Below are 12,932 nucleotides of genomic sequence, written 5' to 3'. Positions count from 1 at the left end.
TTTTAGACTGGACTCCGCCGCGCAGGGAATTTTAGTGGTCGCGCTGCGGCTCGGAGCGGCTGTAACCCAAGAATCCCCTCCTGGCCCCCGGGCTGGGGGTCCGTGGAGAGAGGCGCAGCAGTGGGTTGGTATTCGGGGGGCTGCAAAAGGCCAGGCAGGACACAGCTAGAGATGGGGTGCAGCAGACAGAGGCGGGGTGCCCCCAGGAGCAAGCCACAGTGCCAGGACCTGGAGGGCCAGCTTCGGAGCAAACAGCGTCTGCGCCGTTCTTCACAGTAGCTGCCCTGGCCCCGCTGCGCTAGGTGCTGTACAAGCTGGTGCCTTTCCGAGGAGGCTGGCATCTGAGGTGCGTGCCGGCAGAGGTGCCGTGGCAGAGGATCACTCCCAAGAGCGGCACAGAGCACCGTGCAGGGGGGAGATGCTGATGTGCAGCTGGGATGTGTGGGCTGCAGGACCCCCGGTCACGGTGCCACGGCATGAGGAGAGGTGGCTGGCAGGGCATCGAGGGAGCCTGCGCTGAAGGAGACTTCCCCTGCCTATCCCCACAGACCTCTTCCCATGTGATGCAGGTGCTCACTCACCCTCTGCCCCGTCTTTACCCCACGTGGTGAAAGCCCCGGTGTCCCATGCCCTCCGGGGCAGCTGGCAGGACTAGGCCTTCGTGGCAGGCGTGGGGCTGAGGAAGGGGATGCTGCTGGACTGAGGGTCCTAGCACGAGACACTGGCATGCATGTGAGACCCGTTGGGGGATGAGCCGTGGGCAACGCGGCCGTGCCCTCGGAGCCCCCACCCGGGCAAGGGGCCTCTGAGTCTGGCTCAGCCCCTCGTGGGCAACGCCAGCCGTGGACGTGCTCCTGGGGAAGTCGATGGAGGCGTGCACAGACCCACGCACTAGGGCTGCCGGTGGACAGCAGCCCCCGTGGCACAGGAAGGACAGACAGTTGCCCAGGAGCAGACACCCAGCCCTGTCCTCAAGGGCAGAGTTGCACACGTATGTACACACACGTGTGTGCATGCGGGCGAGCCCAGCAGGGGAGGGGTGCCCGGGCTGGGGAGAGTGGAGCCAGCCCGGCTTTCCCCGGCCTCTGCACCAAACATGGTCATGGGAAACGGGTCCTCCTGCACTTGGCCGTGACGCCGGGCAGTGGCGGTGCCAGGGGGCACGAAGCGCTGGTGGGCGGCAGGGCGGGCGGCGCTTCGGCCAGCTGCATCCAGCACAGCTGCGCCCGCCCCCAGAGCCAGGCTCCCCGCGGCCGCAGCGCTGGAGGGGTTGCGACAGCTGAGATGGGACCCTCCTGATGCCCTGCCCTCTCCTGGCATCACTGGCATGGGGAGGGAGCTGGGTTGGTCAGGGGCCAGTGCACCCAGTGGCTGGCTGGAAACGGTGCCCTTGCTTCATGCCTAATCTGGCAGGGAATGTGGCTGCTGGTTTGCCCCAGGTGCCCCCCAGGCTGGCACTTGGGCTGCTGCATTGGGCAGCGGGGAACAGCCCGCTCCATCCCATGTGCCCCTTGGGGACCCTTCAAGCCGCCAGTGCCACCTGGAAGAGAAGCCCGTAGGGGCAGTGTGTTTCCCGGGCTCCTCGTGGCTCTCTTTCCGCTGGACAGGGTAGCAACACCGTGCTCTCCAAGCCCAGGGCCCAGTCCAGCTTGCATGATGCTCCAGCAGTAACGAGAGCAGCCAGGAGCCGCTTGGCCTCTCTGCGCCGCTCCCCGTGGCCCCGGAGACACGCGGGTCGTTGCCGGAGAAGGATGCAGCAGCAGGTCACATTGTCCCAGTGATTCTGGTAGCGACAGGCCTGGGGGGTGACAGGATGTTGCAGGGCTAGAGGCAGAGAGCTCCCGGCTCAGCAGAGCCGTGCACGGTGCAGGGAGATGTGGTGCATTGGCAAAGCCATGGAGACCGCTGCAGCCTGTAGTGCACCCCATGTGCAGCTGGAGGCCAGCGGGGACCAGGGCAGGGGATGCACGGGGTGCCCAGTGGGCAGCTAGCACCAGCCTCAGAGATGGAGGGGAGGGACAACCTCCTGAGAACGGCGGTGGGGGCACCAGCACATCACACCTTGCCTCAGGCCTCCCAGGGTGCTGGTGCCATCACACGTGCCAGCTCCACATCCCCCAAAAGCAAATGGGACAGCTCTGCCCAGGGCCCTGCTGCGGCACCATGGGGTCCATGCCGGGTGGAATTGGGGCTCCCCGATGGCCTCACTCAGCCTGCAGGTGCCTTCTTCTTGCAGCCTGTCCCCATCCCAGCCCCCCTGGGCTTGCCGTGGGGGTCTCTGAATGGGCTGGTGACGCCCCAACCCCAAGGCTTAGGCTTGTAGGGGTGTGAGTGGGCTGCTGCCCATCATCTTCCCTCATCCAGGAAGCACGGGGTGAGTGCTCCTTGGCTGCCGTGGGCACTGTGGGCTGTCTCGGGGCGCTGTGAGCAGTACGGGGTCTATGTGCCCTGCTCACCCCACGCCCCGGCTCTGTTTCCCCACAGAAGCTGAGCTGCAGCATGCAGGCAGACGAGGGCACAGACTGGCTCCTGGAGCTGCTGACGGAGGTGCAGCTGCAGCAGTACTTCCTTCGCATCCGGGACGACCTCAACGTCACCCGCCTCTCACACTTCGAGTATGTCAAGAATGAGGACCTGGAGAAGATCGGTATGGGGCGCCCGGGTGCGTATGGCCACGGCCCTGACCCCACACTCCTTGCCCTCTCTCCTTCCCTTCTGTCCCCCACCACGTTATTGGGGGTCTTCCCCAGGGTGCTGGGCCCGGGCAAGCTCCAGCTTGCAGCCCACAGGGCTTGGCACCCCAGGCCGATGCTCCCTTGACAGGCTGCAGGGCCTCTACCCTGGCTTGCATTTCCCTCCTGGCAGAAAGGCTCGGGGTGGGGTGGGCCGGGGCACCAGCTCGCCCTGGGCCCATGGGTGACGGCATTTGTCTCCACAGGCCAACGACGGCTGTGGGAGGCCGTGAAGAGGAGGAAAGCCATGTGCAAGCGCAAGTCGTGGATGAGCAAGGTACAGCAGGCAGGGGTCTCATGGTACGGGTGAGGGCAGCCGTGCCCTAAGTGCTCGGCTCGGGTGTGAGTTGAAGGAGGTGGGAAAACTGAGGCACGGGGCCTGTTCACCCATAGCCATAGCGGAGATAGAATGGGCACGGCGTGGATCCTGGATCCCAGCCCAGCGCTTGGCCTCTCCACCCAGGCTCCGGCTCATCCCAGCCACGTGCCTTGCAAAGGGATCAGAAGGAGCCAGTCCAAGGGGCATGGCCCCAGGGGGGCCTCAGCCACGTCCCTGACACCAAGTGTTGGCTGGGGGGGACAGGGGGACACTTCCGCAGCGCTGCCCACAGGAGCTGCCGTTAAAGCGGTGGCTCTGGGCACCCCAGCCCAACCCTGCCAGTCCCAGCACCTGCTGCACCCCATTGCTGGCCTGGGAGCTTGGCCTCGAAGGGGCTCTGTCCTCCCCACACCACACGGGACTTCGGCTGCTATCGCGCCTGCCTCTTGGGTGACCCCAAACCGTGGTCAGGTGTGTGTGGGCACGAGGGATGCTGGGGGTGAATTTGCAGGCGCAGCACTGGGTGAGATGCAGACGGTTGAGTGCCAGGGGGTCTCAGGGCGATGCTTGGGGTCCTTGTCATGGTGCCGGTGGGTCACAGCAGCTGCTGGTGATGGGTGGGCTGGCGGCGGGAGAGGGGGGAAGGCAGGCGGGAGGGTCCTTGCCAGTGCTCCCCATGGCAGTGCCCAATCATCCCCGAGGATTCGGGGGAGTGGGTGCTCAGCTGTCTGGGCAGCGCTGTCTGAGACGGACAGTCAGGCAGTTCATTCTGCCCAGTGAGTCTGACTGTTTCCAGGGAGCTAATGAAGTGCTAATTAGGTGCTGGGTATGCAGCTCGCCTCTGCCCTGGGGGCGGGGCTGGCTCCAGGCTTGAGCGTGAGTGTGAACGTGAGTGTGCCCTCTGGTGCCAGCCTCCGAGCAGGGCTCGGAGAAGCCTGCGATCAGCTGGGAAGGCACTGGACGGCCAGGCTGGACCCCCACCCAGTTGGGCCCTTCTCTTCCCAGAGCCTCTTCCCAGTCTTGCCCTGGCTCCCGTTCCTGCCCCATTACCCCGGGAAACCCACCCTTCCCCCCCACAGAATGAGTCCACAAGACCGGGGCTCCTTGTCTGTGTGGCAGACTCCCCTCAGCCCTCTGCTAGTAGCTGGGCAGCCCCACCCCATGTCTGGCAGCCAGACCACGCGTGTTCATGGTGCGCTGGCCCCCAGCTTGGCCCGGCTCCGGGATTAGCCCCAGCCCATGGTGGGTGTCTCCCGTGAGTCACCTCGGCCGAGCTGCTACCGGGGCCAGGACGGGCTTTTAATAGAGCGCGACTCATCCCCCCTGGGCGCGAGACATTCCCATTTCCCAACCCTGGCTCCAGAGCTTGCCGGCCTCCTCCTCTCCTCCCCACCACCCCGTCTCAGCCCCCGGGGGTGTGCGTGGGTGAAGAGGCCGCGGGGCACGGGCTCAGCTCTCTGGGGTAGGGCTAAGAGACGGGGACCCAGCGCAAGGGTGCAGGGCTGCTTCTTCTCCTGCCACGCCGGGCGGGAAGCCAAGCGGGGGTGACCGTCCCCTTGGCACGGGGTGGAGCAGACGCCTGGGACAGCTTTTTCAGCTGGACACCTCCAAGCTGCAGGCTGCCATCATTTCCACTTCCGCCATTGCAGGTGGAGAAACTGAGGCACGGAGCAGGAATGTGACTCAGAGCCTCGGGTCGAACCCAAGAGTCCTGGCCTCTCCACGGAGAGTTGCAGGGGCTCTGCTCTCCTCTCCCGTTCCTTGAGACCTGCATCCCTCCCATCAAAATGGTCGGGGGGGGGTGTTGTTGGAGTCCAAGGAAGGAGCCCTGGGGTGTGCCTGTGACGTGGGCGGCCTGTCCGTCTGTCCATGCAGGTGTTCAGCGGGAAGCGCCCCGAGTCGGAGTTCCCCCCCCAGCCCCAAAGCACCTTCCGGAAGCCGCCCACACCTCCGCCGCCCCCTGAGGGGACCAGCCAGCCCGCCCTGACCTGCCTCATCAGCGAGCGGGACCTGACGCTGCTCGAGAAGCTGGGCGACGGCTCCTTCGGCGTGGTGCGGCGCGGCGAGTGGTCCACGCCCTCCGGCAAGACGGTACGGGGCACGGGGGGGGCAGGGCCCCGATCCCAGGTGCGGGGACTCGGCATGCCAGTCCATCTGACTCCAGACAGCCGCTGCGGGGCTCCCAGCGTGCACCCCTCAACCTGCAGGCACATCTCTCCTGCCTGGGGAAGCTGCCGGTCCACCCCCCACACCTGCCCTTGGGGGCTTGAAACCACCTTCCTTTTGGGTTGTGGGGCAGGGGCAGGGCTCACGTCCCACCCATAACACTGCAGCCTTCAAAGCCCTCCTGGGACCAGGGGCCAGTTTGGGCACTGCACCAGAGCCTGCGTCCTTTCCCCCAGGACTTGGCTTGGGGCCTCCAGAGGTTGCGACTGCCCCCCAGCTCTGGGAGGATCCACACCCCGGTGCCAGCTCGCTTTTTGGTACCCCCATCCCTGGGAGGGAAGGTCTTGGGGTCCCTGAGGGCAGTCATCCCCCGCAGCACTGTAACACCCAGCAGCAGCTGCCATTTCCCCTCTCAACCCTCCCTGCCCACTCCGGGGTGGCTGCCGCGTTCCACCCCAGAGGCAGCCGCACCGGGGGCCATGCCCTCTGACCGCCCCCATCCCGGCTGCAGCTCAGCGTGGCCGTGAAGTGCCTCAAGACAGACGTGCTGAGCCAGCCCGAGGTGCTGGACGACTTCATCCGGGAGGTGAACGCCATGCACTCCCTGGACCACCGCAACCTGATCCGGCTCTACGGCGTCGTGCTCTCCCACCCCATGAAGATGGTGAGGCCGGGGACGGGGCAGTGGGGGAGATGGAGGGCCTGGATCTGGGGCTGAGAGGGCCTGACTCTGTCCCCCCACCCCTGTGCCAGGTGACAGAGCTGGCGCCGCTGGGCTCCCTGCTGGACCGGCTGCGGAAGAACCAGGGCCACTTCCTCATCGCCACACTGTGCCGCTACGCCGTGCAGATCGCCAAGGGCATGGCCTACCTGGAGTCCAAGCGCTTTATCCACCGCGACCTGGCCGCCCGCAACATCCTCCTGGCTGCCAACGACTTGGTCAAGATTGGCGACTTCGGACTCATGCGGGCCCTGCCCAAGAACGACGACCACTACGTTATGCAGGAGCACCGCAAGGTGCCCTTTGCCTGGTGAGAACCCCCCCACTATCTGCCACAGTCCAGGCCTGGCATTTTCCCCCTCCGTGGAGCAGGGGCATCTCCTCAGTCCTGCCCCTGGGCACACAGGAGCTGGGCCCCCTATTCCTGCCATCCTCGGGGCTTCTGCAGAAGGTCGTGGCACACAGGTGAGACAGGGCCAGCACATGCTGCCAGTGGCATGCCAGCCTGCGACCCCCAGGCAGCGCTGCTGGCCAGAAGATACTGCTCCATGGGCCGTACCTTGGGCAGCCCTGAGCAGGATAGTAATAGCCATCCATCAACATGCCTGGTGACAAGTCAGAACGTGTCCTGAGCCATTGCACATTAAATGCTTGCTGAGATCTCAGCCTGCTGTGGACCGGGCTGGAGCCAGCTGTGCCTCCTCCAACCCAGACACGAATCGTCACGTCCACCCGTGAGGATGTGCAGCCCCCACGGCATGGGGAGCTGAGCCCGAGAGGGGGTGCCACCCTTACTCTGGATTCATGGGGTGAGCTGGGTCTCTGCTGATGGTCACTCCAGCCCTGATACCACCCCAGAGCCAGTCCACGCAGTGCCAGGGCTGGGAACAACATCCCCGCCCTTTGTATCATGTGCGGCCGTACCTGAACACACGTTTGTACGCTGCTGCCGCGGAAAGCTGTAGCGCTGTGCCTCTACCAGGACACTTGGCTGCGTCTTACTGCTTGGACGGGCAGGTGCTGGCCTGAGAAGTGCAATGAATACATCCTAAGTGTCCCTGACCAGCTCTGTCGTGTTGGGGTGTGCAGAGCCCAGCAGGGCTGGAGGGTGCTTCTGAAGGGGTGGGGGGTGCCGCCGGCCTTAGTAACCCCACGTGCCCTTCTCCTGGGCAGGTGTGCCCCCGAGAGCCTGAAGACACGCACCTTCTCGCACGCCAGTGATACCTGGATGTTTGGGGTGACCCTCTGGGAGATGTTCACCTACGGGCAGGAGCCCTGGATCGGCCTCAACGGCAGCCAGGTGGGCAGCAGGGCCATGGTGCCCGTCCTGGGCTGCCAGTGCTTGGAGAACAGGACAGATTGGGGGATGGCGGCCAGGACTCCTTGGTTCTGCACCCAGCCCTGGCCGTGGGGAGAGCCCCCTGCCCCCATGGGCCTGAGAGTCTGGTGGCTGGGGCCCATCTCTACTGCCCATGCCAGGCCAGGCACCGTGACCCCGGTGCTGTGGGCTGCACAGCAATGCCATGATGCCCCCCCCCATGTGCTCCAGCATCTGCGTCCTGCCCTGCAGCCGGTCCGTGGGGCTCAGCAGAGCCTCTCAGGGCTGCGGACACTCATTCTGCCACTCAGCACCTTCCTCCTCAGACCAGTCCCCTCCCTGCCTGCCCCTGCCACCCCTATGCCCTCCCCTCTGCTGACCTTGGCATTCCCCGTCCTGCAGATCCTGCACAAGATTGACAAGGAGGGGGAGCGGCTGCCACGGCCCGAGGACTGTCCCCAGGACATCTACAACGTCATGCTGCAGTGCTGGGCCCACAAGCCTGAGGACCGACCCACCTTCCTGGCCCTGCGTGACTTCTTAGTGGAGGTAGGTGGCCACGGTGTGGCTGGTCCCTAGACAGCTGCACCTGTGCCCTCGCGCTCCCCAGCTCCCGAAAGGACCTGGCATCTCCCCGGTCCAACATGGCCTGGTGCCAGGGGATGATAGGGATGCTAGCTTCCGGGGATGCAACCCCTTTTCCATCCAACACAGTGTTTACTGGCCGTAGAAGGGCAGTGTGGGCTGGTGGCTGGAGCCACAGGACTCCTGGGTTCTCCGCCTGCCCCTGGGAGGGCAGTGGGAACTAGTGGTTAGGGGAGGGGGGAGCAGTCCTCTCTTCCTGTCTGTGTCCTTGGGCATCATCTTGTGCCCCCAGAAACTCTGTCTGCGGGGGGAGATGGGGGCATGGTGCTTGCTAGAGCAAGGGCATCTAGAGATTAACGTGGCTGGACCCCATCCCATGCCCGCCGACTGCAGAGTGGGTCCCTGGAGCTCTCCTGGGGCTCTGAGCAGTCCCAGGGGTCCCAGCACTGACCTCCAGACACTAGCACGGGGCCTGGGTGCAGCCCTCTTCCAGGCAGCAGCCTGGGTCTGCCCAGGGTGCAGGGCCAGGGTGCTGGGCATGGCCAGCCCTCACGGTGCCCCCTGTGCCCTGCCCCAGGCTCAGCCGACGGACATGAGGGCGCTCCAGGACTTCGAGGAACCCGACAAGCTGCACATCCAGATGAACGACGTCATCACAGTCATCGAGGGCAGGTATCGTACCGGGAGGCCGCAGCTCCCTCCTCCCCCGTCCCCCTGGGCAGATGGGCTCTGTGCCTGGACCCGTGCCCCTGTCACCGCCCAGGTCTTTCCTTCTGCATCCTCTCCCGAGGGCACTGCAATGAGGTGGCACGGCCCACTCTGTCTGCTTGTACCCTGGGGGGCATGGGCAGAGCAATACGGGGAGGGTCAGAGCTGGGCTAGCAGGGACTGCGGGTTGGGAGTGAGGGGCACCGGCAGAGCTGTGTGTGTGCGCGCGCGGCTTCGGACAGGAGTGACCAGGGTGCGGGGCAGCATGAGGGCAGGGCTGGGAGCTGGTGGCAGCTCCTTGAGGCTCTCAGAGCAGGCAGGGGTGAACTGGACCCCTTGGAAAAGCCTGATGCCTCCCCACGGGCACCAGGCGTGCGCCACCCCCAGAGACTGGCCTGGCCCCGCCGGAGTAAAGCCAGGATCTCTCCTGGGCCGGGAGGGCTCCGATGCCCGGCCTGGGCGAGTCGTGGTGTTTAGGGGGCACGTGACTGGAGCCCAATCTCCTGCCGCCGGCCCCACGGAGCAGGTGCCCGCATTGCGAAGCCCGCCCCCGCCATAGCTGCTGCTTGGCAGCCGGCCCGGCAGGGCCTGGGTGGAGCAGCCTCCGGGGCCAGCCTCCAGGCACGGCTGTGTTGTCCATGCGCTGGGCAGGAGGTGCCATGCCACCCCCCAGCACCCTGGTGTGGAAGCATGCAGGGCACTGTCACCCTCCTGGCTGTCCCTGCTGTCCTGGGAGCTGGAATCGAGGCCCTGGCGGCAGCCGGGCCTGTGGGTCAGCTCACACAGGGGCCCACCTGGCTTGCCCCCTGCCACCCAGCTGTGGTCACCCAGGCCAGCTCCCGCTGCCCTGTGTCGGGCCTGTGCCCTGTGCCACATGGCCATACCCTCTCCCTGGGCAGCTGGAGGTGGGGTCTGCACCTCAGTGGATGGCTCCTGACACCAGGGTCACAAAATGCTTAGACGCAGGAGTCGAGGTGGGTGTCGTTTTCTTGAACTTCAGCAAGGCGTCGATACGGTGTCTCATCCTATTCTCATAAAGAAATTAAGAGGTTGTGACATAGATGTTTACACGGGCTGGTGGGTGGCAAATTGGCTTAGCGGTCGCACCCAGAGAGTGGTAGTAGATGGGTCGGTATCGACCTGGAAGGATGTGGGCAGGGGGGTCCCGCAGGGTTCGGTCCTTGGATCTGTACTCTTCAGTGTCTTCATCCGTGACTTGGATGTGGGTGTGAAGTGCACTCTGTCCAAGTTTGCAGACGATACTAAACTGTGGGGTGAAGTCCACGCTCCAGAGGGTAGGGAACGATTGCAGGCAGACCTGGACAGGTTAGAAAAGTGGGCAGAACACAATAGGATGCAGGACAGCAAGGACAAGTGCAGCGTGCTGCATCTAGGGCACAAAAATATCCAGCACGTCGACTGGCTGGGAAGTGACCCTGTCAGCAACACAGCAGCAGAAAGGGATCTCGGAGTCATAGCTGACTCCAAGACCAACATGCGAGTCATCAGTGTGACGAAATCATCGGCAAAGCTACCATGCATCAGCAGATGCATGACGAATAGATCCAGGGAGGTGATACTTCCTCTGTGTGCGGCATTGCTCAGACCGCCGTTGCAGTGCTGCGTCCAGGTTTGGGCGCCGCACTTCAAGAGGGATGCGGACAATCTCGAGAGGGTTCAGAAGTGGCCATTTGTATGGTCAGCGGCCTGCAGGCAAGGCCCTACGAGGAGAGACTGGGGGACCTGGACCTCGTCAGCCTCTGCAAGAGAAGGCTGAGAGGGGTCTTGTGCCCGCCTACAAATTCATTAGGGGGACGCAGCAAGGGATCAGAGATGCTCTGTTTACCAGGGCACTTGTTGGGGTAACAAGGAACAATGATCACAAACTGATAGAGAGCAGATTTAGGCTGGACATCAGGAAAAACTTCATGGTAAGGGTGGCCAAACTCTGGAATGGGCTGCCAAGGGAGGTGGTGCTCTCCCCTGCCTTGGGGGTCTTTAAGAGAAGGCTGAATGGGCATCTGGCTGGCAGCGCTCTTTCCTGCCCAGGCAGGGGGTCGGACTCGATGACCTGTTGAGGTCCCTTCCGACCCTAACATCTATGAGTCGATGAACCAGGTGCGTGCTGCGCTCCCCCCCTGCCCTGACAGACACCTAGGACCACCGCCACCTCACCTGTAGCTCGGCATCTTTTGGCCTCATGCTGACAAGCCCTTACAGTGCCCCAGGTGGGGGGCAACATATAGGACTGGACTCCAGAGGGGCAAACTGAGGCACAGCAAATGGATTCACCCAAGGCCACACAGTGTGTCAGTAGCAGAGTCCCCAGCACTGCACACAGCAGGCAGGGCACGCCCAGGCCCCAGGGGCGTGGGTATGTTGGCAGGCTCTGGTGTCACCGCTCCGCCTGTGTCCGTGGCTCGTCTGGGGGCTGAGAGCACCAAGAGGCCGTCCCCACGAGCAGCTCCTCGGCCGCGCTCCCCCCTGCACCCGTGGCCCTGCTGTGAGTCATGTTCCCGGATGCCACGGGGCCGGCCGGGTTGCCCTCCTGGCCGCGCTGTGCCCCACCCCACCTGCTGCCCGCGATTATCTTTTCCGCTCAAGGACAGCCCAGCCCGTCCCCAGCAGCGGGGCGGGGAAGGAGAGGGCGTGGGAGGAAGCCCCTTCCCTGGCTCCTTCCACCAGGTGAGCGGCTTCGGCCCTGCCTCGCAGCCCACCTCCCCACCATGAGTCAGTGTCTCGCCCTCGGGAAACCAAGGCACCGAGCAGCTGGGTGTCTTGCCGGAGGTGCGAGAACCAGGGGCTCCCCAGAGCCTCCTCTGGCTTTGCTGTGCCACTGAGATCCTCCCACCTCCATCGGGCACCGTGGGCACCCAGGGATTTACGGGCCAGGGCAAGCGGCCGACCCGTCTCCCAGTGCCGGGCTGCCCAGAGCCAGGGACTGGGGCTGGGAGGTGTGCAGGGCTCGGTGCAAGGTGCAGGCACCAGGCTGCTCCCAGGGCTTCAGGGTGCGTACGTGCCCATGGCAGACATGTGAGACGCACGTGCGTGGCTTCCCCCGGTCGGACGGGTCTCACCGTCCCATCTCGGCTCGTTCCTTCCCCCCTTGAGCCTCCACGGGGGCTGTAGCCGGGGACAGCGACCCCAGAGCCGTGTCCGCCCCCTGCTCCGTCACCTCCCTGGCCTGGGAGAGGCTCTTCCCAGGGCAGGCGTCCTGCGGGCAACGATGGTTAGTCACAGCCTGGGGATGAATCAGGCGGGATTGTGTGTCTTTAGGGACTGGCTCCCCTCCCTCCCTCCCGCCCCCCCCAATGAGTTGTGCGTGCGCAGGGCCTGGCGAGGTAATTGCAGGCAGGGAGTGGGCGCGTGGGCGTAGCTCGCCCTGGAGCAGTGTGTGCACGCTGCCTCAGTGCATCACGCCCAGGCCAGAGCTCACAACCACTTCTCTCCGACGCCCGGCACGGCACGCTCTCCGCGCCCTGCTGGAGGACCCGGCTCTGGTGAGATGCTGGCTCCGCGGGCCGCGGTCTCCATCAGCCAGGACGAGCCTGCTTGGGGCAGGGTGGTGGGCTGCGAGTCTGGGGGGCTGCAGACTTCAAGCCGGCAGGCCTGAAGGGGTGGTGAGGGGCAGATGCCGGAGGTGTCTCCCCTTTCATGCTGATGACTGCGGGTGGGTGAGCGGTGCCTCAGTTTCCTTGCCCGGCAGAGGGGGAGGAGGATAGCAGGCTGGGTTGGGCACTCAGCAGCTCTGGGGGCGGCGTGGGTGTCGAGGGGCTGCTGAACGCTGTATGGTTTATTCTCAGGCCGGGCCCAGGTCCCAGGCCGGGAGCCCCGGGGCCTGCCTGGAGAAGTCATGCTGGGGCTGAGGGGGAAAGCAGGCACGCTGGGGAGCCAGGACCGGGGGCCTGGCAAGGGAGAGGGGGGAGCTGGATCCTGGCGTGCCTGGCAGCACTGTCGTGGCTGGGACGGGAGCTTCGGAGACGGGTCGGGCGCGAGGGGCTCCGGGGTGAGGGGCCCGATACCACCACTGGTTTTGGCAGGGAGCTCCTGCACACCCGGGGCAGCCTCGCCCCATGCAGGGTTAATGCCCGCGTCCTGCCGGGGATTGGCCGAGCAGCCTGGTGCACATCGCCTCCCCACCCCGTGCCTCAGTTTCCCCAGCTGGGACGACACAGCCCGTTTCCTACCCGCAAAAGGGTGAAGGGCTCTGGGCTCCGTGACACGAGCGGTGTCCGTTCTCGGACAAGCGTGGCTGTGGAGGCAGGAGGGAGGTGGCAGCAGAGGGACCGGGGCAGGAGGAGGTCTGGACTTGGCAGGGAGCAGCGGGCACACAGGTTTGGTCAGGCCACGGCTCTGCAAAACCCAAGGGGCTCGGGGGGGGGG

General features: G+C 65.1%; 1 protein-coding gene across 4 annotated transcripts in view; it reads left to right on the top strand.

Annotated features, from left to right (window-relative positions):
• TNK2 (tyrosine kinase non receptor 2) overlaps positions 1–12,932 on the top strand; it is a 52,050-nt gene that overhangs the window by 22,342 nt on the left and 16,776 nt on the right. For all 4 annotated transcript variants that reach the window (XM_019503454.1, XM_019503456.1, XM_019503452.1 and 1 more), the window contains exons 2-9: positions 2,485–2,662; positions 2,939–3,009; positions 4,927–5,142; positions 5,729–5,881; positions 5,971–6,248; positions 7,112–7,238; positions 7,659–7,805; positions 8,419–8,513. In XM_019503454.1, the coding sequence (XP_019358999.1) occupies positions 2,485–2,662; positions 2,939–3,009; positions 4,927–5,142; positions 5,729–5,881; positions 5,971–6,248; positions 7,112–7,238; positions 7,659–7,805; positions 8,419–8,513 (1,265 nt within the window). The remainder of the gene's footprint in view (positions 1–2,484; positions 2,663–2,938; positions 3,010–4,926; positions 5,143–5,728; positions 5,882–5,970; positions 6,249–7,111; positions 7,239–7,658; positions 7,806–8,418; positions 8,514–12,932) is intronic.

Source organism: Gavialis gangeticus, unplaced genomic scaffold (genome assembly GCF_001723915.1).
Source record: "Gavialis gangeticus isolate Ggan-Ray unplaced genomic scaffold, GavGan_comp1, whole genome shotgun sequence".
In the NCBI taxonomy this organism is placed as follows: domain Eukaryota; kingdom Metazoa; phylum Chordata; order Crocodylia; family Gavialidae; genus Gavialis; species Gavialis gangeticus.
The sequence above is the reverse complement of the archived record's forward strand: the minus strand, read 5'-3'. Positions and strand labels throughout refer to the sequence as shown.